The following is a 27,702-nucleotide window of genomic DNA, read 5'->3' as shown; positions in this document are numbered from 1 at the left end:
TCTCATGGATTCAGCTCATGGGTGGTGGCAAGAATACATTCCAAGATCTCTAGGCTTTCTCATGACATCTGCCGGAATATGCTGTCACCAAGACATTTTGGAGTTTACCACCTTCACACAAAGTCTGTAATGGTGCTGGAAAAAGCTTCAACGAACTCCTAAAATTGTTGGGCAAATCTGGACTTGGTTCAGATTCATCCCAACACTAGTGACACTTCATGGAAGTCCAGTTTATTAAATATTTGTAGGGTTGTTTACCGACTTAAAGAGTTATATGAAATATACAAGAATAAGTTTGCATGGTAGGGAAGAATGAGGTACAAACTATTTCTCAAAAGCCCAAATAATCACATTTCTTTTAATGATGCCTAAATCTGAGTTTATATGTATGTCTCCTCTGATGCCCCAAACTAGCAATGGTCTGCTGTAAAATGACAATCTTTGGAGCTGTTTGTTCTTTTTTAAAAGCAACAACAATAACCATTGTATCACCATGAGGATCAAATTGAGTATGTCAAAAGGGCTACTCTTCACATAATGTTTTAAAGGTGTACCATTAAGATGTTGTACAGATACATATAAAACTGCAATTCATGAGTTTGTCTTCAAATATGTATATCACGAGACAACAATCACCAGGAAACTGGGATTGACTGTGACTCCCCAACTAATGTGCATTCAGTGGCAAACACAGAGCTGCTACTGCACAATGTGAGAATAGCCCTAAGCATTAGTACCACAACTATAAAAATATAAGAAGTGCCCTGATGCTGGATCAGAAAAAAGGGTCCATCTCGTCCAGCACTCTGTTCACACAGTGGCCAACCAGCCATCAGCCAGGGACCAACAAAGCAGGACATGGTGCAACAGCACCCTCCCACCCATGTTCCCCAGCAACTGGTGCACACAGGCTTACTGCCTTGAATACTGGAGATAGCACACAACCATAGCCATTGATACTATACTATGTCAATAAATATTAGCAAAAATAATGAATGACAGTAATCTACATAACAGGGCTGGTTTTATGGATTGCCCAGAAAAGTTTTAAAAAAATAAAACTTTGGAACATCAAAGTGTTCATTAATGAGTATTCATAAGCAGGAAGTCTGCTTTCCTTATTATTTGCATAGTAATTATCTGTCAGAAAATGCATTGCTTTTACAGCAAGCTTTCATGTGTTTACAGCTGTCATGTGATTGTACAACATAAAAGGCCGTTACTACAGAAAAAGGAGCATCATCTGCTTATGAAATGGTTTGCAATCTTTACTCAGCCAAAAATCAGAAATATTTAGCTTAATGAGTATTTCCTAGCTTTGATGATGGGAGGGGGGGAAGGGTTGGGAAATCCCACTAGAGAAAATTAAAACTGGTGATTTTTCTTTCTTTCTCGTGAAATCTTTATTTCATCAGTCATCTGGTTTGATGCTATAAGACTACCACAGAAATAACTGTTTGAAAAATTAAAAAAGAACAAGAGTCTTAAATTCATTTAACTGCTACAATGAAATGTTGACATTGTTTTTTGTTTCCTTTTCTTGACCATTTTCTGGCTCTCCCATTTCTCTGATGCTGCAGTTGCAAACATACTGTGGCGAGAGGAAGGTACTGCAGTAAAATTGTCTTGTTGTAGTGATAATGTGCTTGTCTGCTTTAATAATTCCATAATGGACCATTCTCCACTGATTTGCCACTAACTTTACCACCGTTGGCAGGTCTCAGCTTAAGTCATGGGCAAACCAATCAAATAATTGGTACAATTGTAGTGATGCAAGTTTTCAGAAAGAGTCTAAAATTCCCCCAGAAAACATAATAGGCATTCAGAAAGTTAACAAGAAATATTAAATCTGGGATCTTAAACATGTAATTCTTATTTATCATCAGAAATACCAGAATTAAAGCTGAAATTCACTGCACTTTAGGACAAATGTATGTCTACATAGTGGTGTTTGCACCTAACAATTCCTGCCCCTCTTTGTGTATAATCTTTACTTGTACAGATATTTATTTTCTAAGCCAGATTCTTCAGCTTTATATTTTTGCTAGGTAAATATCAGGAAAGCTGTTGAACTCCTTCCTTATAGGACTTTGTTTACTCTTTCCACTTTTATTCTATTTGGCAATTTTGTATTCTTGTCAAGCTATTTCCGTTCCCTATATAAGTCTGTGGAATGATTCCTCATAGGCTCCTTCAGACGGGGCGGGGTGGGTGGGGGAAGAGATCACGTTTCCTTACCCTGGCTCTGTTTCCTGTTTCTCTTCTGCATTTGCAATGAACTGGAATCACACAAGGAAGAGAGCAGTGACCACATGACCCATACAGTTCAATGGGAACAGCACCCTCTAGTTGGCGTTTTACAGCACAACTTCAGCTGCAGATGACAGGAAATCCCAACAAATACTGACTTATTTCAGTACAGTCGGGTTTTTTGTGGCTTAATTTATAATGCTAAAAGCGGGAAATGGAGCGGGAGATGAGTGGGAGGCTGACATCTAGCTGACTACTGTTTTGGTAGGTGGGGAGGGGACTGCAAAGGCCATAGGATACTGCATATCCCAGCCTCTCCCCTCCCTGACAACCAGCATGCCCCTTTTCTCCCTCTCCAACTTCTCTCATGATGTCGCAGTTGCAACCTTGCAAGGGAAGCTGTCCGTGGCAACTGGGAGGGGGTGGGGTAGGAAAGATCCATGATCGTATCTCCTTCTCTGTGCTCTTAGCTCTGTCTGTGGACACGGAGGAGGAGATTCGTAGCATCCTGTGGAACCCCAAACACTGTCTAGGGGTTGATTGATTTGATTTGTACCCTGCCTTTCTACCAAAAACAGCACTCAAGGCAGTATAGGATCACTCTCTTACTGTTTAACTTCTTTTGGCATGTTGATTATAACACAGCATATCCTGGTTTGATCCACTTTTCAGTGGTGGCGATGCACTCTCTGGACACACATTGAGGCTAAAAATGACTCAACATTCCTCAAATTGCTGAAATAATCTACCTGTATTGACTTCACCCAATTAAAAGTGGCTCCACTGAGTGCCCCTTAGTGTCATCAGTTGCAGCACGTAGGTCGATAAATAAGAGACAAACATGTACAGTTTGGATTTAAACAGGGCCAAATTTATTATAAGATCTGCAAAGGGGGCGATATCCTATACGGCATCCAGTAAAGCCTGAAACAGGCCCATCTAAGTTGGGTTGGCGCTGCAACCTTCACCCTCCCCACAGGCCTACCCCTTGTGTGGTAGGGAGACCTTCCGGTGTCACCCCCAACGCAGGCCACATAGCACTGAGTGGGTGAGAAGAGTTGGCCTCAAAGGTACGCCTTATCTCCCTGCTAGGCCGCGGGGCTCACAGCTGAGAGCCTCAGAACGTACCAACCACCATAACAGTGCCTGAATGCTCACCAATCCTAAATTCCTCTCTGGAATGCCCTTACCTAGCTGCCCATAACAAATGTGACCAAATTGTGAAATCAACCAATCAACCTGTTTAATACTCCCCAGCCGTCTTACAGTGTGGAGTAGGCGAAAAAACTCAAGTACAATTCAGAACATGAGTAAAAAATTCCTACTCGGCCCCCTAATGGCAACCAGCAAGCTCATACTGCCTACAAGGAGGGAGGGAGCCCTACAACGAAGAGAAGGCTGGGAGGGGTAGGCTCGCTTTATATACAGTTAAACCCCTCCCAGCATGGTGGCACCAGACTGTGCTCAGCCAGTGGCAGGCTGGCACATCTCATCTCTCGCCTCTGCCCACAAAGGCTTCCCCACACCCAAGCTGTGCTGGGCGTGGCAGAAATGCACTTCTCCTCAGAGTGGAAAAGGCCTATGCAATGCTAATAGAACACCGAAGCACAACTTACAGTCGACAGTAAAAAGATGTGATATCTTCAGAGTTCCTTTTATAAAACATAATATTCCACAATGATCAAATCTTTATCCTATATAATGCAACAGTCTTTTGCAAAATTGTTTTTTTTAAAAAAAACCTATTGTGATTGTTTCTGATATTCTAGGCTTGTGTGCATACAAGTCAAGTATGCCATAAACGGGAAAAAGGTGTGTCACTTATTAAATCTGACATTACATACACACTATATATATTGATATTGATGTCATGTTTGATGTCATGTTTATGGCATCATACACTGTCATATTTTTTTTATTCACAGATACTATGTTGATGTAATGTTTGATTCACAGATACTCCGTTGAGTCATTCCTTATTTTTTAAATTTAGCTTCAATTAACATTTTATTGGCAGCAGTTTTAAGTGGAAAGAATATTAGATTAGAAATATGAAGTTCAGTTTTGCTAATTTGCTAATAGAAACAGCACTGTGAGTACAATTCTGCTCCCTGCTACAGTGCCAGTTAACATAACTGCAACACCAGTCATTCAGTCAAGACATTATGAAGTTCTTCTCTGAAATCAGTTCTACATTAAATATATTAAACAGTACATGAATGCCTGCTCTGGTAACAGAAGTGGTCTAGGGGTCCATAAGGAAAGAGCTACGCCCTTGTTTGAAATGCAGTTAATTAGAACAAAATATTACATTAATAAAAATAGGTTTAGAAACTTTGTGTAACACAGCCCTGGTTCTAATGGAAATCAGATCAGAATTTACTGCATTTTCCTAACGGAAAATTTAACACATAAGCAACATTTAAAAGATGCTTTGTATTGCCATTAGCATCTGTTCTAAGGAAAGGGCAAATAAAATCTGAAAAGTTAACATGCATTTCTATCAAAATGATCATATAGAGTAGGGTGGCTAATGTGCATGAATTGGAACATAGGCATAGTTCACAATTATAAGTTAATGCATGATTGTTATTATTTGTTTTAAAATGTCCCAATTTTAAACATCTGCAGAAATGTGCACTCATTGCATCAAGGGCCAAATCCCGCCTTCTGATGTGTGCATTCAGTCCCCATTGAAACTCATAGGAACTGTGTGCATGCGGCAAGAAGGGATTTTGGGCCACATATGTAGAAAATATCAGCCTAAGATATTCTAAGCCTAAGATATTTGAGTTCTTCAGTGGTGATGATAACATAGAAATTTGCAAGCTATGCTTTCAGAAAATGCATGATCCCTCACTGCACCATCACATTTAGGATCATTGCTCCTAGGTCCACTTTGATGCCTTAACTGGGGTATTTCTGTGGTATAACTCAAAGGCTAAACTTCATATATCCAATTCTCAGTACACCAAACAAACGTAGTAAAAACTGTATAATATGACATCTAGATGTCATTTGCTTTAATGTAATGTAATCAACACAAGAAGATCCAATCTTGCAAATACTCGCACTCCATTGAGTAATTGTTTGCAGGATCTGTGCCACAAGGAGCATTGGTATTGAAAAGCAATCCATGATTTATCACATCAATTAAACAAAGAAAGCAAATATTGCATGGAAGTTCCTTTATCCCAATTCATTTATACCAGTCACAAATATTTTCATTATTAAACTGCCTAGGTACAATCTAGACAAAGCTAGACACTTTTAAGTCCAGCTAATTTTAACAAACTATTGCTATACACTTAATTTTCTCCTATTGAAATCAATGGGAATGAACAGTTGTTATCTTTGGCTGAATTGCACCCTTTGTGAATACTTAATTTTGAGTCCTGGAAGACTTGATGTCCTCCAGTAATTTCTGTAGTCTAAGAAGGATTCACAAGTTGCTAGCCTAAACAGAACTACAATCCACAAAAGGTGAATTTTCTTTAATTGAGGATTTCAATTCCATGCAAGAACAAAAGGGGCATTTAAACCAAATTTTCACAGCAGCAGAACTATGGAAGTTTGGCAGATAAGTACACTATCAACATTATTTGGGATGACAGTAGCCATTATAATATTGTATTTGTAGAATATATAAACATGTATAGTGATGGGATCTTTGAACAGAGTGATTGAAAAGATCCCCAGTACAGCAGACAAGGTATTCATTACTGCTTTTGCATGTAATGGAGAGTAAAGTGCACTACTAAAGTTGAAGGACATTTCTGATTAAGCAGAAATGTAGAATACAATTGTTTACTAGGAATTCACTGACAGGCTATTTTTCTTAAGTTTCTGGAATGCCCCAGTTTTGATAGATGAGTGCTATTCCAATGCTAAAAAATTCCACATTTGTGAATTACAGTTTGCAAAATTTCAAAAATGTCTTTGCTTTGGTGGCTAATATAAATATTTACACCCAATGGCTATTATACACCTGACAAAGTCTTTCCTGGAACAATTAAAAAAAATTGTTTAAAAAAAATTGTATAATGCATGGTTGTATTCCTACATTTGAATACTTACTAAACTGTTTCTAATGTAATGGAAAGAAACCTGCATATTAACTTGACTGTGAAACATGCAACCCCAAGTTTCTTACTTGAATTTATGACTGCTACCACCAAGGTAATACATTTTTGAGTCTATCTGTACCTCTTTCCTCACTCCTTGAAGCCCTACTTGTGACATGAACTTTAATTTTGTGAATGCACCAAAAGCATCCCAATTTCTGGGTGGTTTTTTTTTTTTTTTTTTTTTTGTATAGTGATTTTTAATTTTAATATTTTGGTTTAGCCTACTTTTTTTTTTTAGACATAGGAAATTATCACATGTTTTTCCCTTGCTCTTCTTGTTTTTCTCTCTCTCTTTAAGGACTCAGTGTGGGAAACATGTTCTACGTTTTTTCTGATGATGGAATCACGATAATTCAGCCAAGCGACTGTGAGATCCAGAGACACATCAAACCAAATGAGAAAGTCTTCACAAGTTATGTAAGGATGGGGTCATTGGTACCCAAGTTATTTATAATCTTGGTCTCCTTTTCATATGGTCACCCTATTTATCTACTCTCTGACCTTAACTACAGGGACACTGCCGTGTCGCTGTAAATTTGTTCTGGTGATAGCAAGCATAAGGTCCTGAAATACAATGTAGGGGTGGGGTTGTGAGTGGTGGGGAGGATCGAAATTGGATTGCTAAGCTAGCTGTTTCTTACATTGTGTGTGTGTGTGTGTGTTGAAATAAACAGAACCACCTTCTCCCCTGGCCAGCACAAGCTGACTTCAGATGGACCAAGAGATCCACCGCTCTGCTCCTCCCCGACCCCACTTCAGACATGATTTCTTAATTACTTTGAACATTTATTATCCATTCTTCAGCCATGGCTTCCAGAGCAGGGTACAACTAAAATAGAACAGTGCGACAAATGACAGAAAAAAGAAGAAAAATCCTACGTAACAAACAAGCCACAGCAGGCAGTAAACCATAAAAGCACAAAACAAGTAACAAATACATTTTAGTAATAAATAAAACATGTTTAATATATTACTAAAATTTAACAATACATTTTATAATAAATGGCCAATCCCCATTTCCAGGGCAGCTAAAGAAAGAGTAAAACAAATACAACAAAACAAATCAAACAATAAAACATTTTGGGAGGGGAATCCAATCAGTAAAAACTCACAACAGCTTAAAAGAAATAAAAAGCTAATTTTACTATTACTAACAGCAACCAGAATGGTTATTATACAATACATGGAAATGAAAATAAGGTACACTGTGAATGGAAGGTTTCTGAAAATCTGGGAGGTGGCTCTTGCTGAAAAACGAACACAACATAACCTATTGATCAGAGGGATAATCAAGCAGGACTTGGAATAAAGGTCCCCCTTTATTACATGCATTAATGCAGCGTCTGCAGACCTGCATCCACCAAAGTGCAGTAACTAGCATGGCGAATAATTGAAAAGTGATTATTTTGTGGTGGTAACAGAGCAATTTGTTCAGGGACAACAATTCTAAAATATATATAGAATCTGTGATGAATAATGTAAAAGGCCTCTAAGTGTTGGTGGTTTTGTTATGTAACTGTTACCTTGTATTTCTTAAATAAACTACTTTAAAATGTGGCTCACCCATGTCTGGCTCCATCAGATAATCACCAAACTGCTGCTGCCCACCCTTGATTGTGGCACTGCGCAAGCTTCTTCAGGGCTCAGCTAGCACCTGAAAAGGCTGCGAGCCCATCTACCCTGGTCTGGGGCCTCCATTGTTATGCAAAATGGAGGCTCTAGAAATTGTGTATCTCCTACCTTGCATAAATGGAGCCATAAAGGCCCTGTTTAAGCAAGGTAGGAGATACGCAATTTCCGGACCCTTATTGTGCACAACAATAGGGGCTCCAGACCAGGGAGGACAGCTGCCATGCACTCATCGGACTGCAGGGCGCTCGAAGAGCAGGCCTGCGAATGTGCCGTGTCCCAGTGAGCTGGTTCTGGGGTGGACTCCTGGACTCATCTGAGTGCCCATGACATTCCTAACTCCTACTGCCTTACTTCCAGGGTTGGGGGGACATCTAGAGAATAATTTATTGCTTTTAAATTATATATTGTTTTAACTTGGATCATGGTTTAATTTGTGTATATTTATTGTTTTATACTGTATGTTTTTATTTGTACGCCGCCCTGAGATCTTAGTGATATAGGGTGGGATATAAATATTTTAAATAAATAAATAATAAATAAACCAACTTCAAAGAAGAACCTCAAACATAGATCTCAATGCATGGGCAGATTTATAAGGGAGTAGGTGGTCCAGCAGATGTGATTAGGTGATTTTTAGAAAACAAGAAGTAATTAGCAAAAGTTTTTCTCTGTCTCAGAGTTGTATCCGATGCCTGGCTAAGCATAGAAAAAGTACAAGAAGTAGCCTTTGTTCCTATAGCAGTTGCTATAGTCAAAACAAGTCATAATGAGTTGTGCAACACCATGGGCAATGTCTAGTGCAATACCTTGTTCAACAGCTTGCACAATGATATTTGTGAAAGGATGGAACAGATTTCTGCAGTCAGTTGAAGCTTTGCACTAACAGAATGATGCCATTGGATACAACTGTTAATTTCCTCATTTCTAAAGATACAGCGGAAGGCATATGTAAAAGGATGAAACAGGTTAGCTATCAGGTTGAAGTCTGGACTAAGTGAGCAATTGCTTAACATGAACATGCACACTGCATATTCAGAAATTAATTTCACATCTTGCTGCTTTTGCCATTGTTCTAGTTTTGCTTCCATAGCAAATGCCCAGGTGACCTACGTTTTATGTATTGCCCCAGGTGATTTGCACATTCTTCTGTAAATGATCTGTGTACTCTGCACTTCAGATATACATGCTTGCAAATATAATCATCTACTACTTAGAGACAGTGTAATGTAGTGGCTAAAGCATTGGACTGGGATTCGGGAGATCTGCGTTCTAGTCCCGACTCAGTCATGAAGCTCACTGGGTGACTTTGGGCAAGTCACTGACTCTCAGTCAAGCAGGGTTGTTTTGAGAATAAAATGGAGAAGGGGAGGCCATGTAATCAACCTTGGGTTCTTTGCAAGAGAAAAAAAGAGAGGCAGGATATAAATGTAATGATAAATATTAAAAAAAAAAATCATGGTGTTCGTACCTGCTGGATGACCAGGATTACATCTTTGCTAGTTTGCCCCACATCCATTGTTAATTTAAAACAGGCCCATTATATGGTTATTTGCCTTGATGGTGCAAAGCAATCACATATGTTGGCATATATATATATATATATATATATATATATATATATATATATATCTATCTCAATCATAAACACATCTTCCTATTTTAAGAGATATAAAGCAAAATCCAGCTGTACAGTAATTTGGAACTTTCTATTTCGCTTCATCTTCAGCACACTTATAAAATGGCGAAGGAACCACAATAAAGCTCTCTAATTCTCAGGAAGTCTGCCTTAGAAATGCTAAGCCAGACTGACTCTAAACAGATTCACAGCTCTTCACTTCTCCTGAACTGAGTTTTACAAGGACCACAGAGTAAGCTCAACCCAAAGCAATACTCCATGCTCCTTATTAACACACTGGGGAGTAGGATGGAAGTTTGGCCAAACAGTTGTTCCCCATTCTTGGCTACAAAAGCAAATACATCATGTTTACTTAATGCCATCTATTCTTTTCCTTTGTGGATGTATATGGCAGACTGTCTGAATCACAGCACTGAGCTTAAACGGATTAAACCTGCTTTCATTCTTTTTATTTCAGGCAGAAATCTGTCCTAGAGTTGAAGGTGAAGCCATTCAGTCCTGCCTCTGGGCTTCTGCTGTCAATGTCAGAGACAAATATATTTATGTAACACAGCCTAAGTGGAATCGAATAATGATCCTTGATATCCAGACTCAGAAAGTCATTCAGGTAACTTTCCAGGGGGCAACTGAACACTTTAGGGTAGAGAAAGGCTTGGATACTGCCAGGAATTTGGCCTCTTCCCCCCTTCCCATGGGAGATTCCAGCTACTGACTTGGCCATGCCTTCTGGTCTGACAATTGACACTTTCCTTTAACTAAGAGAAAGAAAGGGGGGTTGCTGCTTGCTGTGAGTGTGGCAATATCTAATACTAGAAGAAACTGAAATGGCTACTAGAAATGGCATTGTTATTACTTACGTTTGTCAGTATGATGTTTTGACAATAAAAATGTTAGCGTCAATTGAACTCCTCTATCAACAGCATAAGTTGCAATGTATAACATTGATAAACATATACAGAGAGTATATAGAACTCTGAGGCTGCAATCCTATGCACATTTACCTGAGAATAAGTCCCACTGACTACAGTGGGAGCTTACTTCAGAGTAAAGATGCAGGGTAAGGTTGTACTTGTTGTAAGGTTGTACTTCTTTGCACTGAACTCAACTGGACTGATGTCCAGGTAAACATCATCATCATCATCATCATCATCCCGCCTTTTTCCCCGTAATGGGACTCAAGGCAGTTAAACATGCATAGGATTAGGCTGTATGTTGTTCAAGTGGCCAAACCTGATATTTACAATGCAGTTCTATGTGTGCCTACTCAGAAGCAAGCCCCACTGAGTTCAACAGAACCTTCTCTCAGGTGAGTGTATAGAGGATTGCAACCTGAGGATGGCTTATGGCTTCCACAAGCACTGATAAGACTGGGTCTCCAGAATTCCTCTTCCTTATTCACCCAATTGCCAAATGAATTGCAAGCATACATAGATGAAGTGGTTCTGTTGCCTTCAAGAAAACTCTGAGTCTTATTCAGTACAGGACACATTTCTAAAATTGCACATGGAAGGAAGCCACAGCATCCAGCGCCCTAATGATCAGTACAGGTGCCACTAGTATGGTATGCTGACACATGATCTTTGCTAGCCACCTGGGTGGAGGTTGCATATGTCATTGGGATGGTGCGGAAGTAGCCAAGGGATGATAGCAGCCACATCATTGTGAATAATATGAAGCAGACCTTCTATAGTGTTGTCTTATCCTGGATATATCCAATGGCATGCAGTGTTATGTTGACCAACTTTGACTTGGAATGAAGAATGTTCACAAAACGTTTTCTTTAGCATTTGTTAACATGAGCTTACACCCCTTTTAGTAAAGAACTAATGCCACTGTTTTTGTTTCTTTGAAGACCCTGGATATTGACCCTCTACCAGTAAAATTACATTATGATAAGTCACATGACCAAATTTGGGTACTTAGCTGGGGGGATATCAAGAAGTCCCATCCAACCCTGCAGGTAAGCCTCATATGACCTGAATAGCTAATCACAATTTCTTTACGGACATTGTACTCTTCCGATAATTAACAATACGATTTCCACCTATACACCTTGTTGTTTAGTTGGCATGTATTGTCTTTCTATCTTATCTCTATTTCTTCTGTTTTGGACACAGTCCAAAACAACTTTTCAATCCACTGTGTAGTCTTTTTATATGCTAAGAATAGAGATGCCAACAAGAAATGTCTAAATTGTGGTAGAGTGTGATTCATGTGTCCATGTGTGAACTAAAGACCATTTCAACTGCATTGGTGGAATCATGGTGCTTTTTCACTTACAGAGCAACTTTTGATTCAGCTGTCACCTCTGAATGAAAGGGAAGAAGAGGGAGAGATTTCTGCCAATTTCCTCTTTGCCCTATATCTTCCTTTGCCTTCAGCACAGTTCTCTCCTTACCTTTCTCTTCCTCAGCCCTCCCCATTCCTTATCTTTTACTTTTTCTCTCCAAAAACAGCATTCATCGTTCTATTGGTTTGATTCACCATGGGTACCGTTATAGAGTGCAACCAACAAAGACCTACAATCTAAAGAACACATGTTCTAGAATTGGAGTTGATGTGCCTCATGGGTTCATGAGATTGAAACCGATGCTGTTCTATTATTATTTATTTATTTATTTATTTATTTATTTATTTATATAGCACCATCAATGTACATGGTGCTGTACAGAGTAAAACAGTAAATAGCAAGACCCTGCCGCATAGGCTTACATTCTAATAAAATCATAATAAAACAATAAGGAGGGGAAGAGAATGCAAACAGGCACAGGGTAGGGTAAACAGGCACTCGGTAGGGTAAAACTAACAGTATAAAGTCAGAACAAAATCAGGTTTTAAAAGCTTTAGGAAAAAGAAAAGTTTTTAGCTGAGCTTTAAAAGCTGCGGTTGAACTTGTAGTTCTCAAATGTTCTGGAAGAGCGTTCCAGGCATAAGGGGCAGCAGAAGAAAATGGACGAAGCCGAGCAAGGGAAGTAGAGACCCTTGGTCATTCTACATTCTACAATGAAACATTCTACAATGTTTAGTCCTAGCGACATAGGAACTGATTTGATAAATGAAGGAAGTATGGGAATAAGAGATATAGGCATGCACAGGGGGTTACCGGGTGTGCCCAGGCACACCCTAAAGTCTCGCAAGGCTGCCGGGCATGCTCCCCAGGCAAGAGGGTGGCTCATAGATGCTCTCTTCTCAGCCAAGGCACCTTCCTCCTGCAGTCCAAAGGGACAGAGACAAGGAGCAGCTCTGGAAGACACGCCATGTTTGGATCATTTCCTGTGCACTCTGTTGCTGTGGTGGTGAGCTTGGCCCTAGCCAAGCTGCAAACACAGTCACAGCAGTAGTTGCTGCTGCATTGCTCGAGGTCTGTCCTGCCCACCACAGCAGCAGGGAAGGGGCCAGGCCCTGGGCCCTCTTAGGGAGTAGGATGGGTGAGGAGGACAGGGGGTGACTCACCAGCAATACCACAAGATGAGCTCGTAAGAGATTTTCCTTCTCTCTCTTTCCCTCTCTCTCCCCCTTTCTGCCCCACATAACCCAAGACCACCATCAATGAACTCACTTGGAAATGTGGCTTCCCTAACAACACTGCCACCCTTGCTTCTTGAGGGCCAGGGAGTTGCAGTGGCACTACCAGGTGCCAGTGGGGAGGAGGGGGCCAGGGAGGCCTCACTCTCACATGCCTCCCCCCCAACCACCGCTTGACTCCGTCATAGTTAAATGTGATGTGATTGAGGAATTTAAGGCTATAGCACCTAGTGAACAATGTCTCATTCACTAGGACAGGAAGATAAAGAAGACTTAATCTGTTTTGGTCAGTTGGGGTTAGTTCATTATCTGGTTAAAGATCAAGATCAAGAAAATTGACTGCATCTTTGTATCCGTCCGATTAGCACTATAGCAAAAAATTAATATTTTGTGTCTCATTTTTTAGGTTTGCATGTTTAAAGTAAATTTTAGTTATTTTTTTTTAAAAAAAAAGTTAGCTAAGTTTTAGTTTCTTTAGTTTGTTTGATGAATAAAAATAATGGCCTTTATGATTTGAGTATCTGATAAATGTTCGCCTTTAAAAAAACCATCCTTGGGTGCACACCCTAATGAAATGTGCTGTGCACTCCTATGTGGTTTCCCATGTTCTACCATTGTCTATGATCTTCATTGATGTTTCCTTTTATTCAGGAGGGATTTTATAGCTGTAGATTCCACAATTATCATTTTGTCAGAAAGTGAAAATAGGAACTCCTTATTCATCTCTAAAACAATATGCTTCACATGGGATGAGATCCAACAGTGTCCCTCTGCCAGCAGAAGGGACACCCTTGGTTAAATGAATTCTCCCTTCAAGTTTACAATCCACTCCCTCCAAATGGGCTCCAGAGGTTTGGGAAATTCTCCTAAGCAGATGGGGATGGGTGGGGGCGGTATGAAAGTCCCATTGTGAGCAGAGAAGTCAGCTCATGCAACACTGGATGTTGCTCATGATATACAGCATTTTACAAACTAACTGTTTCCCAGTAATACTCCAGCTGCCTTCCCAAATAAGGAAACCGACATGCAAAATGATGTCTACAGATTATTAGACTAATTTTTTTTTTTTACATGAAATCCGTTATTAGTGTGTTCAGTAAATAAAACCATGGTCTCATAGGAGGAGGCACAAAACAGTCTTTCTTTCTTCTTTCTTTCTTTTAGCAGTGTTTCTTAACCCCAACCCACAGCCCTAATGACTAATACAGCTTCACATGCAAGGTACAAGACAACATAACAAGTTCTCTTTACCCTTTCCAATTTTAATTCTTCTGTCTGGCTGTGCAGAGTTGCTGTAATTAAAAGAAAGATGGGCTTCGGTTTGTGGTTATTAACAAGGACATGCTATCTGCACAGTTGGAAAGCAGTTAGGCATCTACAGTGACTCAGACGGTCATCTCTGTTATGTTGTCCAATGCACATACACCAAGATTGTAGATTAACATTAGCAGCAGCTTCCCATTCATTTTGTTTTATCTCCTCCTTAGTTATTTTCTCTACTGAAGAGTTGAAGAAGAAGAAAAGGAGTGGCCAGTGTGTCAAAGGGGTCTTTGAGAGCAGCTCAGTCCCTAGTTGAGTCAGGGCCAGCATCAAGATTTGGCATGGTTGGGCACCTCCTCCTGAGGTCCCACATCCCAGCAAGGGGCCCACTGATGAGCTCTTCCTCCACACCATTGCAACTTGCTTGTTCACCCACATTTTACTCTGACGCAGACAACAGCGGTGGTGTAAAGGAGGAGAAGTAGATGCCACTGGCTACTTGCTCACTGCCTGGCTGTCTGGCAAGCAAACAGGCGGTAACCATAATGAGGAAGAGGAGCAGCAGCACCAGGCAACCATGCCGGTGAGAAGGTAGTCTCACTGAGGGATGGGGGCCCATTGAGGGCATCTTACCCAAGGGCCCTCGGAAACCTGGAGCTGGCACTCGCTTGAGTGACATGTTTCTCAGGCTGAGGAGGTAAGCCAGACTCAGAAGCTTTGTAGGATCAGGTGGAACTTTGGAGCCTTTTGTATTACTGCCCGCAGAGGCAGTGGCTGCAGTACCACCTCCTGACCATCCACAAAGTTGGTGATGAAGAGCAACAGAAAGAAAACCAGCGACTCACTCATCTCTAACCTATCATGGGTAGCACAAAGAATAACTCCATGTGGTCCCACTGCCAAAACCCTCAATTTCGGACCCCTAATGTCTTAGTTCACACACAAACCGGTGAAGAAGATATACGCTGCACTTGTTTTGCTTATACTGCATTAGTAACATGGGGCCACAACATATTTTATTTATTTATTTTATTTATTTATTACATTTTTATACCGCCCAATAGCTGAAGCTCTCTGGGCGGTTCACAAAAATTAAAACCATCATAAAACAACCAACAGGTTAAAAGCACAAATGCAAAATACAGTATAAAAAGCACAACCAGGATAAAACCACGCAGCAGAGTTAAAACAGTAAAATTTAAATTTAAGTTAAAATTAAGTGTTAAAATACTGAGAGAATAAAAAGGTCTTCAGCTGGCGACGAAAGGAGTACAGTGTAGGCACCAGGCGGACCTCTCTGGGGAGCTCATTCCACAACCGGGGTGCCACAGAGGAGAAAGCCCTCCTCCTAGTAGCCACCTGCCTCACTTCCTTCGGCAGGGGCTCACGGAGAAGGGCCCCTGTAGATGATCTTAAGGTCCGGGCAGGTAGATATGGAAGGAGGCAGAGGCGCTACTTTTCCTGGTTGTGTTAAAACACTTTCATCAAGAAATGGTAAATTTCTCCATTGATTTAATTGGAGACCTCTAAATGGCCTGACCAAAATATTTGATGCAAATCTTTTACGGCTCTAGCAGTTTCCATAATGAATTATTTAACTGTAAATTGTAGGGCATCCTGTTAACCCACCGCATTAGGAAACGTTCCTAATGAACTGACCTTAGCCATCTTTTAAAAAACAAACAAACAGAAAACCCTCCTCAAATAAGGAATGTCAGTATTTTACCTTTTTTAAAAGAAAGTTTCACCTCCACATTTTGCTGGGTTTACAAGAGAAATAATGAAATGAGTTTTTCATTATAACAAAGTCTTGCATTCTCCTCAGGAATAGCCTTTTTGGAAAGAGAAAGATTCACACTGTTCTTATCCACATAACTTCCTGCCACCCCCCACCCCTCCACTTCCCAGCATAGTAGATAACCTTTCAAAGAGATAATTAACTGCTGTGACTTTGCTGTCGGTCATTCAAGTCAGTGAATTAGCATGATGCATTTAAGTGAGATTAATAAATGTGAACATGAAAACAATGTTTATTACAGGCAGTGCGGAAAAATTATTGCAGGGTTATTGTTGGGACACTAACGCCTGCATGAGATTGCATTGCCTTTTGATATAAACAGCTCGAAAGCAGATGGGGAGTTGTTCTCTTACCTTGCAAATGTCACATACCTACAGATGCCGTTTTTAATATCCTTTGTTTCAAGGAACCAGGACAACCATCATTTGCACTTACGAAATGCTGCTAGATACATGGCAAAAATCATGTATGTAATGTTCATTTAAGTAATATGGAATTTACATTTCAGGACATTTCAGGGCATTGCTCTGTCAGTGCTCAGCATTTTGATTATTTATTGTAGGTGATACCAGAGGCAAGTACAGGAGAAAACCAGCAGATCATTCACACCCATCTGAATGGAATGGATGATTATTTTATTCCGCATACAAACCTTATTATTAATCACATCAGGTAAGAAACTGCTTAACCCCGTAGTGTGTACCTTCAGTCTAATGAAATAGTTATTAATCATGAGTATGACTTCCCTTGAATTGTGCAGCAATTGCTTGAAGCTCCACCATGCTAAGAAATATAAACCGTAAGTTAGCTATGAAACAAGAAAGAGTGCATGAAATCAAGCAGGAGGCATACAAGCAGTAATGGCCAGCATGATAATAAATGAGCTTCTGTTTGTCATAGGGTTTCAACCAGGGAAAACCTGTGAAGTATGTGGTATTTAATTAGAAACACTGAAGAGATTCTCCAGCTATCATGCTTCGTTCTATAGAAACCCAAACCAACCATTTACAATTTTATCCTCAGTATGGTAGCAGTCTAATAAGATATAATGTTGTTTCTGGTTTGTGATGCTGACACACTTTCAATGTGCTTCTTCATTCATTTCTCAGGGAGAAAGCCCATATCCTGCACAAACTTGCCCTAGAAACATAACTACAAGTACACAAATCATAATTGCTGGTGTGGTCATACCCCTCTATCCCAGTCCCCAGAAACCCCAGTAATATTTAGGGCAGGGGTGGGAAACCTCAGGTCCAGGGACCAATACCTGGTCTCTTGGAATCCCAGTATACAGTTCTCCAGGTCACCTCATCCCTTTTCCCCAACTACAATTTACCTGGCTTTCGTGCATTCCCCCCTCCCAACAATTCAAAAAGGTTATAATACCACTCCTAAGGCTTCCTTACTGGGGAGGGGACACCACCACTGGAATGTGCCCCTCAACAGCTTCTCCAAAACTGAATTCAGCCATCATACTTAAAGAGGTTCCTCACCCTTGGCCTAGAATATGGATGCCACACAGTTCCCAGCACTATTATGACAGGTGAGAGAAGTCACAATAGGTCCTGGCCAAGAACTCCAAACTCATGGCACCTTGCTCTAAGGATTTGCCAGAACCTCAGAGCAATTTTGTTAAGATCTTTTGTCTTCGGTTGAAATTCCTCAGACATTTCCCCTTTGAGGAAGGATCTTTGAATTCCTTCATTAACACCTATGTTTATGTATTTTAAGTTGCCAGGAAAAATAACACCCTTTGATTTTCCAGAACTTTTAACCACTGTTAAAATGTGACTCTTTTTAGCTCTGTCTTTCTCTGTTTTTATTAGTTATAGAAAACTGCCCTGGAAATTTTGAACTGAAGAGCAGCATAGAAATATTTAAACACATGTTTAAAAATCATGTTGTGTGAAGTTTCAGTGGCAATGTTTGTCTGTTCCTAGCTGAGAGCCCTTGCAAATGTTCTGCCCAGTCACAAAGTAGTGTCAGCAGTTTTTATGTGGCCTGTTGGTCATGCAGTATCCAGATCCCAGAACTCTCAGGTTTGCCCAGGATGGTCATGTGAGCCTAGAACAATTTTTGTATCTGTTCCAATGCAGAAAAATAACTGTTAATATCTTAATTTATTAGAAATATGTGTGCATTTTTCTATAAATACAACCAAAGCAGTTCACAACATGTAGTTATCTTTCTGTTATTCCAATGGTGCTCAGGAAGAAAGATAATTATTTATTATTAAACATACAGTGAACAATTTTTTTAAATTAAGATGTCAGATAACAACAGTCTCACGTACAAATTGGCACTTTGTACGGAGAAGTGGCGCACTTCATGCCATGGAAAATGCAACATGCATGAGCAGGAATCGGCTGCCATGAACTCTCCTCCCTCCCTGCTTTTCTGTGCAGTTGGGAACAGGTGTTTGGAAACTTTTGCTTTCCAAAATGTATTTATTTAGGGCACAATCCTATGCATGTTTAGACAGAAGAACATTATAATTTCCAGCATGCCCCAGCCAATTATGCTGGCTGGGAAATGCTGGGAGTTCTGGGACTTTTTTTGTCTAAACACACATAGGATTGTGCCCTTATTTATTTAAAATTATTTCTAGGCCACCTTTAAATGTGCAACCCTTGTACCCTTCACTGCAAGTTGTCATGATGACTGATGCAACAAACTATGGTTATGTATGGTTCATTTCAAAGAAGCTAACTTCAAGCCATGGTTTCCGAAGCTGACTTGTTGAAACTAACCATAGTTTGTGTTCTAAGGTGACCATATGGAAAGGAGGACAGGGCTCCTGCATCTTTAGCAGCTGCATTGAAAAGGGAATTTCAGTAGGTGTCCTGTCCTCTTTTTCATATGGTCACCCTATGTTAACCATAATTCTGGTTCTGGACCACACTGCAAAACAGTAGTTGAAAAGCAGAAGTGAAAGCTTTGGAGCTCCTCCTGTTGACTGTAGCAGAACAGGAGAGGGGAATGCACACAAGCTCATGGCCATCTGCACCTCATGCCTTATTATTATTATTATTTATTTATATAGCACCATCAGTGTACATGGTGCTGTACAGAGTAAACATGATTTGCCTGAGCTCGTATGACTTACTCTAAGGTAAGTGTATATGGGATTGCTTTCTACAGTTTCTCCTAAGAATTTTTAATGCTTTAAAAGGGAGGTTTTTATTTAAAGCATCCTTCATGATACTTAATTCAAAAGAGCTGCAGGTGTCATATTGCTCTTCAATCACATACCATTTTCAATTTCTCTGCTAGTGGTTTTTTTTTTCCTCCCAAGGCAAGTGTGTAATGGATACAAGTAAAACAGCTGAATGAAAAGCTAACTCCCAGGAGTGTTCACGTGTGATCACATACTATCTTAGCTTCAGGAGTAAATTGCCATGGCTGGACATGCAGTGATGCTTTTGACTAAACAGAAAACACACACACACCTATTATTTGGAGACAGCAGGTCTGAAATATGATTTTTCACACAATGGGATACTGGGACTACAGTTATTATGGAAATCTAGCAACCTAGACTTGCTGTGTTTGGGAAGGAGTGGAACAACTGCTCCAACGCATGACCTCATGAAACACAACACTCTAGTCTTTGATGCTGATAAACCATTCAAGTGTACAGAACTGCGGTGGAAGTGACTGTTTTCTATTGTTTTCCTTTGAGATTGACTCACAACAGGGGACATATTACAACAAGGCAAATGCACAGCTTAGTGCTTTTTCTCCACCCAACAATCTCTTTATTAAGTATTTTCCTTAAAGAGATAATAGGAAAAGTTAGGACAATATATGCAACAAATGCAAGGGAAATCTATCATCTATGCAAAGAAAAAAATACTATAGTCATATTGGGGGGGCATACTTAACTTTTACAGGACATTTAAAATTTGGGGTCAGATCCAGCCTTAATCATAGTCGTGACTAACCCACGTCCCATTGATTTGAATGCATCTAAGTATGACTTAGTCTAGCCCATATTTCCTTAGTTTTCTGTTTACTTTTGACTTGGAGAAGAATAATGGTTATTAATGGTTATTATAAATTATTACCCTTACATGACTTGAAGAATTAGCTTTCTGTGCTACATAGTCTTCAGGACTTAGGCTGATGTTGGTCTTACATTAAAAAAATATCCATGTGCTATTAACTGAGAAACAATAACCAATCCTAACTTCTAGCCTTTACTAGTTATCCTTTGCGATTGCCATACTACACCTTGAGGAACTGTCCCAGGGCAAACCGCCACCAGCACAGCAATTCACTTTATTTCTTATTTCCAGAGTACAGCTCGCAATATCCTGGAATTGAGTTTTAATATGTCTTGTTTATTGAGCATCTCTGCGTGTCCTGTAGTATGGTGCGCTCTTTAATGTGGTGTTTAAGATGAGTCACAATATGAGCTGAGAATCCCGTGCTAAAATCACAACTCCACTGTGAAATAGTTGTGTGGCCTTAAGCAAGGCATTTTCTCCTTGCCTCACCCCTTTCCCCAATCTATATATAATATAACAATAATAATATTGGCCTACCTTCCAGGGTTGCTGTAAACCTTACTAAGATAACATCTGTAGAGTGCTTCAAACACTCAGCCAGTGTACTATTATGCAGGATTTTATTGTTCTGATTTTTTTTTTTTTTAAAAAAAAAAAAAGCCTGCCCAGGGAACTTTGGCTATTGAGCGGTGTCATGGGCTGAGCCCATGGTCCCTTTAAGAGAACATCTTTTGCTTCATCCCAGGGAGAGGGAGAGGGGTTTCTTTGTATCTGAAAAGGGAGTAGCAAGCGAAATGCCAAGGCTGCGCTGGGCAAGAAGTGCCTGGCATTTGATAACACCTCCCCGGGCTGGTACCGGGGGGTCGGGGAAAGTAACAAGTTGCAGCTGTGCAATGTCTGCGAGCATTCCCCCTCCCTTCGGGAGAAGTGTGGGTTGCTATGGGGTTTCTATTGGTCAGGGTGGGTCTGGTGACAAGGGGGTCCCAGAAAGGGATAAAAGGCCTAGGCACCTAAGGGGCTGGTCTCTTTCCTGTGGGTGTTAGGAGTCCAGCGTGTGTGTGGTAAGTCAGAGCATCCAGGCCAGGCTGGCTAGATGGCGGAGGCTCCACGTGGCCGCTGAGGGAAGGAGTCCTAATTCGAGTGGCATGAAGCCAAGTCGGAGTGAGCAACAAGGGGTTGAGTCGCAGAGTTATATGTTTGTTTTGTTTTAAGTCCAGGTTTGGGTACAATTGGGCAAGGGACCTTGCCGAAGTTAAGGCCGGGAGGAGGTAAAAGTGGGGAGTGTGTGAATTCTATTAAGCTTGGGCATGTAAAGGGGGAGGATAAGGTATTAGTCCCTGCTGTCCTAGGTGTGTCATTCCTTTGTCCATGTTTCCCCCCAAAACCTCTTACGGGTGTAGTGTGAAGAATAAAAGTGTTTGGTCCCTATTTCTGGAGTGTGGCGTGGCTTCCTTGAGAACCTCAACTCTAAAGGGTTAACAAGCGGCAGTGAAGGGGTGTGTGTCTGGGCTGGTTGAGTCAGACCCCTCCTTCTCCGGCCGGGGAATCGCTGAATCAAACAGAGAGATTCTACTACAAGCGGTATAGACATGTAATAAATCAATGAATGAACATTATTCTTTCAAGAATGTTGCCCAATTTCTTGAGGCACCTCTTTGATCATATATTGCTTTGCTTTTTACATTTTAGATTTGGTTTCATCTTTAACAAGTCAAAATCTGAAGTTCACAAAATTGATCTAGAAACTGTGGCTCACATCAAGACGATCAGCTTCAAAAACTACAGCTGCTTGCCCCAAGCCATGGCCTACACTCACCTAGGCGGCTACTTCTTCATCCAGTGCAAAACAAATACATCACTACCAATAACTCCCCAGCTTATAATTGACAGTGTTACAGATTCCATCATTGGCCCCAATAGTGACATATCAGGTACTCCCTACATCTCCCCTGATGGACGCTATTTGGTCAGCGCAGATGAGCACAGCAGGAGGATCAGAGTCCAGGCAATAACAATCCAAGGGGAAATCAAGTTGATTTACGACTTACAAACCACTATGCACATATCTGATCTGACATTTCAGTCCTCTTTCACCGAAGGCAATCAGTATTATATATATGCTTCTTCACATTTGCAAACAGATGTGCTTTTTGTGGAGTTGTCAACAGGGAAAATGGACGTCTTGAAGAATTTAAAAGACCCTATCAAATGCAAAGACTGGCCCTGGAGCAGCTACAACAGAATTATCCAAGACAGTGGATTATTTGGGCAATACCTTATAACACCAGCAAAGGATTCACTATTTATCATTAATGGGCGGCAAAACACATTACGATGCGAGGTTTCAGGTATCAAGAGGGGGAACACAATAGTTTGGGTTGGAGATGTATGAAAGGTCAAAAAGGACAGAACTTTCAGAACACAAAGTACTGATTGGACTTATAACTGCAAGAAATATATATATGCAGTAGCATTGTATATTTTTACACTGAGGGAAAAACACTGACCTACTTGCAAGATTTATAATATAAGGTATGCTCTGCTAATAGGAATTGGTTATGCTGGGAATTTTGTGTGGAATTCAGACTTACAGCTTGAGATATGGAAGCTATGCTGGGAAAAAGGAATCGTATCTCCAACTGAGATTGTATAAGCCACATTCCTTGGTGATTCTGTACAACAACACCTTTGAGTTGAAAGGCTGATGAATCCTTAACTTCTGTCTAGGTGATCAGTATTCATTCTGTTGGTCCAACATAACATTCCCTGTAGTGTGTGCCATATGGCATGGAATCAGGCCTGTAGCTTAGACATTTTCACACGGATGGGCAAACTGGAGGTCTTTTAAGTGTTTATGTACTCTGTTGAAAATGCAATCTCAGTCAAAAGTCTTTTTTAGAGCTTTTTTAAAAAATGAAGATATTATTTATATAATCATTCCAAGTCAGGAAATTTAAATATTCAAACAAATCAATTTCTGCTCATCTAAAAATACATTCAAACTAAGAAGGTAAGTTGAAAATCTGAAATTATTATTATTATTTCTACTTACAATACTTCTAAGTGTATAAGGGGTGGCAGTGCCCCTATAATGCCTTCCAATAGCTACAGGCCTTCACTGAAGATATCACCCCTAACATCAAAGGAAAAAGGTAAGACGTTAAACCCAAAGGTGGGGAAAAGTGTAAGCCAATTGTTACGTAAAAAAAGTATTCAGAATGCAAAGAGATTGGAAAGAAACATATATTCAGCTGGATCCAATCTTAGTCATATCTGGCAATTAAGTTTCTCATGACTAACTTAAATCCATTGTTTTCAGTGGGTATGCTTTAAGCATGACTAAGATGAGATCAAACCCATTGTTTCTTGTGGGCAAACACAATTTAAGAAGGCTAACAGTGCAATCCTGTATATGTCTACTCAAAAGTAAGCCCCATTGAGCCTGTTCAGATGACACTTCAGACTCTGTGGTTAGTGAAACTGTGGTTCTCCAGGGTTAGCACTAACCACAACCCGTGCTGTCACACACAACACTGCAAGCCATGGTTAGAGCTGCTAACCCTGCTGCAGATGGTCTGACCGTGGTTAGTGAGTAAGCCAGGTTTAGCAAAATGCATTGCACAACACACATTAAAATCCTGCTGCTTAACCAAAAGCTGTAACCAGCGGGGTTTAAAGTGTCTTCTGAACAGGCCAATTGATTTCAGTGGGTCTTGCCTCCAAGTAAGTGGATATAAGATTGCAGGCTAAGATACCTTTTGGAAACCAAACAGGACCGAATTCTACACTATCAGGTCTCTTTCTCTGTTTCACCCCAAGCACCGATAGTTTATGTGGGCGGAGTTGTCACCTGCCCTTCAGACATAGGAACATATTACTTAATTTTATATGAGATGTTTGTAAAAACAATAGAAGCGTGGCAGGTTTGAAAGCTAGAAAATAAATGGGGCAAATATGCAACTATCTTCTATGTAATCAGGCAAGAGAGATTTATTTATTTATTTATTTATTTATTTATTTATTTATTAAACAGCAGCAGCAATACAAAATGTGTAAAATGAGCTGCTATTTTAGAAGATGGGAAAATATGCAGTGCTGTTCCCAGCATAGAAAGAAACATTTCCCCAAATCATTTATTCCCCTTCATTAAAAATTTACCATTACTCGAAGTAATTGGGTTCTTCATAAAAACAATAACTCTGGCTTGAAAAGAATTCTTTTCAGTAGCATATTTTTGTGCAGAAAACTTCTAGCTTTTATATAATTCTGACACTTAATTTACATCTGTCATCTAAGACCCTGGAAAATGATTTTTTTTCCTGTTTTTTGCTGCTGCTGTTCATATTCTCTCATTCACAGTGTTTTTTTTCATAGTCAATTATAATTCTCATATGAAAAAAAGAATAATCTAAAAAAAAACACAGAATAATCTAAAACCAATTAAAATATACGCAACAACGCAACACCAGACACTGAGAACTGTAAGTTTATTTTCCATAAAACTTACATCCATTTGCACATTTAAAGTGATGTAAAATATATGTATGCTGCTGTCGTTGGTAACTGTGACTAATTGCAGTTGGAAAATGGACAGAAACAGAATAACAGTGGTTATAAAATGCAAAAATAGATATAGAATACATAGTCTAAGCCATTGGATGTCAAAATATCTTTATCCAATGATTTAAAAACGTTTCTTCAAGTTGGTTTAGACTGGCTTCTTCAAGAGCAGTGTTTGCTGCATCATAGTGTTTGGTGGATCACTAAAAAGAACCAAAAGCTGACCTGTTCTTTTTGCATGAGTTTGTTGACTGGGATTAATACAAAGGCATTTATTCAATATATATGGTGGTAATTAGAATAACGGTGTTGAGTACAGTGTTAGACCTATTTAGAGTAGACCCATTGAAATGAATGGACATGACTAACATGCCCCATTTGTTTCAATGGGTCGACTCTAAGTAGGACTAACATTGGAGTCTCTAACTGTTTTAACATGAAGTGGATTTAGACATCCATGCCCCTTATGTAAGTGAGAGACTTACAGGATTAGGCAGGCTATCCCTGCCATGTGTTGGCCATGCGCCTCCATCTTCAAATTTGGCGCATGCAAAAAGGGTCCCCACGTATGTACCAACATATACATGTAAAGCTTCTCCATGTGAAGGAGAGCTTAATCAATTAGGAATCCCACCCACCCCCTTTGCAGGGAGAAGCTCTATGTATGTGCCAGATGCACATAGAACCCCCTGGCACATATACTGAATGCGCAAATGGTGGCAGGAAGTGGATGCACATGAACAGTGAGGGTGGAACTCGCCCTTCCTGCCCCATCCACACCTTTTGAACATGTTGCAGTGGCTGTGTGAACTTTTTAAAGTTAGACTTGCTTATCCATTCTTTGAACTGAAAGAATAAAGAGAAATATTTCTACTTACAAGTCAGCTTTTTACCAAATTATGCCCATTTTATACCTACTGCTGTATATTATACCTAAAAGTCCATCAACACTACAAATGTCAACTTTTTAATAGGCATGGATTCCATGAGGTACCTTGGAGACTATAGCTGTATGTAGGAATGCTAGCAACTGTTAACAGAATTTTCAGTGCCATCACATGCCTTCAGCTTTCATTGTTTGTTCAGCTTAAAACCAGATTCTGTCAGCTTAAGTCAAATCATTCTGGTAGTTTTAAAGCTGTTGGCCAGAAAATGCAGAAGAATGGGATCTTATGATTAAGTAAGCACAGAATTATTTCGGTTACCCAGAAACCCACTGCTTAATTTTATAGTGGAGAAAGTAGTGTGTTTGAGCACATTTCTATAAGACAAAGGTATAAGAACTCCTAACAGGAGTAGATGGAATCGTATCCTCTACCCCTTCTCCCAGTTTGATCAGTGCTAAAATATACATTTTTATTTGTTATTTTGCAAAAGCCTACATAATTTTCCTATGAGCCATAGGAGGTTAGAACTGAGATATGTAATAATGGAGGCTACCTCCATTTAGAAAAAATGCAGTGGTCAGTAATGGTAAAGCAAAGCTGAATCCATATATTGCACTTACTCTGGAGGTGTTTTACTGGATCTGGTCACTGCTCTAATATCCTTTTTATGATTTCTTAAATAGTTTACTCTTAAAATGGTACGTTTCCCATCGATTAAAACCTTTGTGGCATAGATATAGCAAAAGGATAATTTTATACAATTATTTTAAAAAGAAATCCTTGTAAATATCTGTTCAGGTAAATATTCTTGAAATTAGGATGTGAAGGATGTGTAATAGACTTCACTGCTTTCTGTTTATCTTAACACATTGGACTAGAGTTAACTCCAAACTTTAACCTTCCAAAGATGCTTCTATGACTTTCCTCTTCTGCCCTCAAGGTCTGTTGATGTGTTTTCTAAATATCCTAATGGCCTCAACCTACTTAGAAAATGATATTTAATTTAGATGCATTACACAAGTTGTGAACAATTCCAATGATGTTTGATCCAATATTTTAAAAAGTGCTGCACATTTGAAAATCCTTTTCCCTTATATGCACTAATATCACAATTTTCTCTGTACCACAAAAGGTGTAAATCATGTTTGTCTCCTTTCAACTTTTGTTTCTCAAGCATATTAAATCTCATTTGGTTGCATTTTCTGATTTATTCCTTTGGTCTGCACATAACATTTGGAGTACCACTTCATATTTCTTTCTTGGCCAAGAAATTAATAGTCACAGTGATTAAGTGGAAGTAATTTAAATTGAACTAGCATGTAATTAGTTACCCTAACATGCTCATGTATCACTGGAGAGTTCTGTTTGATGGGCATTGAAATCAATGAACAAAGTAACTGATTTAAGATAAGGATCAAGTCCCTGAGATTCAATGCAATGCTTTTTTCACTGCTTAGATTAAATAAAGGACAGTACAAAAGAAATACCATGATTATAATGGGTGCTTTTTGAAAACAAATTGACTGAAAAGCAATGCTAGTGTTTAGTCTAACCGTTTATCATGTAGCTTGCTTTGAAGTAATCAAAATGAAGCATGCTCTCATGAAGTTTAAATACAAGGCATGGATTGTGTTCCACCATGGGTGTCGATAGCTTTGTGCAGACTCCATAGAGTTCAAAAGAGTCTTGTCCCACCCACCCACTCCTCCCTCTCTCCCTCTCTCCCTCTCTCTCTCTCTCTCTCTCTCTCTCACACACACACACACACACACTGCTGGTGTGGATGCAGGTAGTGCAGTGGACCAATATGAAGAACGGGAGGTGTGTGCATGCATTTCAGATCTTCATTCAGCCTTTCTGTGTCGTTATTTAAGCTTCATTATTTAAGCTTCAAGCAGAGCAAGAGGCAACTGAACTGACTGTTTTTGAAGGCTGTGTATTTCTCTTGGGCAATAAAAGTTCAGTGTCTTGCCTAAAGCATGTAGCAAGAGCTAAAGGGTTGCTGCTTTAAATCTGG

General features: G+C 39.8%; 1 protein-coding gene across 1 annotated transcript in view; it reads left to right on the top strand.

Annotated features, from left to right (window-relative positions):
• FSTL4 (follistatin like 4) overlaps positions 1-23,181 on the top strand; it is a 488,847-nt gene extending 465,666 nt beyond the window's left edge. Inside the window, exons 11-16 of the mRNA XM_063123302.1 lie at positions 1,581-1,607; positions 6,676-6,794; positions 10,103-10,252; positions 11,498-11,605; positions 16,791-16,900; positions 21,928-23,181. Of these exons, the coding sequence (XP_062979372.1) occupies positions 1,581-1,607; positions 6,676-6,794; positions 10,103-10,252; positions 11,498-11,605; positions 16,791-16,900; positions 21,928-22,630 (1,217 nt within the window). The 3' untranslated portion in view covers positions 22,631-23,181. The remainder of the gene's footprint in view (positions 1-1,580; positions 1,608-6,675; positions 6,795-10,102; positions 10,253-11,497; positions 11,606-16,790; positions 16,901-21,927) is intronic.
• The last annotated feature ends 4,521 nt before the right edge of the window (positions 23,182-27,702 follow it).

The sequence above is a fragment of the Elgaria multicarinata genome, chromosome 3 (genome assembly GCF_023053635.1).
Source record: "Elgaria multicarinata webbii isolate HBS135686 ecotype San Diego chromosome 3, rElgMul1.1.pri, whole genome shotgun sequence".
NCBI classification, from domain to species: domain Eukaryota; kingdom Metazoa; phylum Chordata; class Lepidosauria; order Squamata; family Anguidae; genus Elgaria; species Elgaria multicarinata.
The sequence above is the reverse complement of the archived record's forward strand: the minus strand, read 5'-3'. Positions and strand labels throughout refer to the sequence as shown.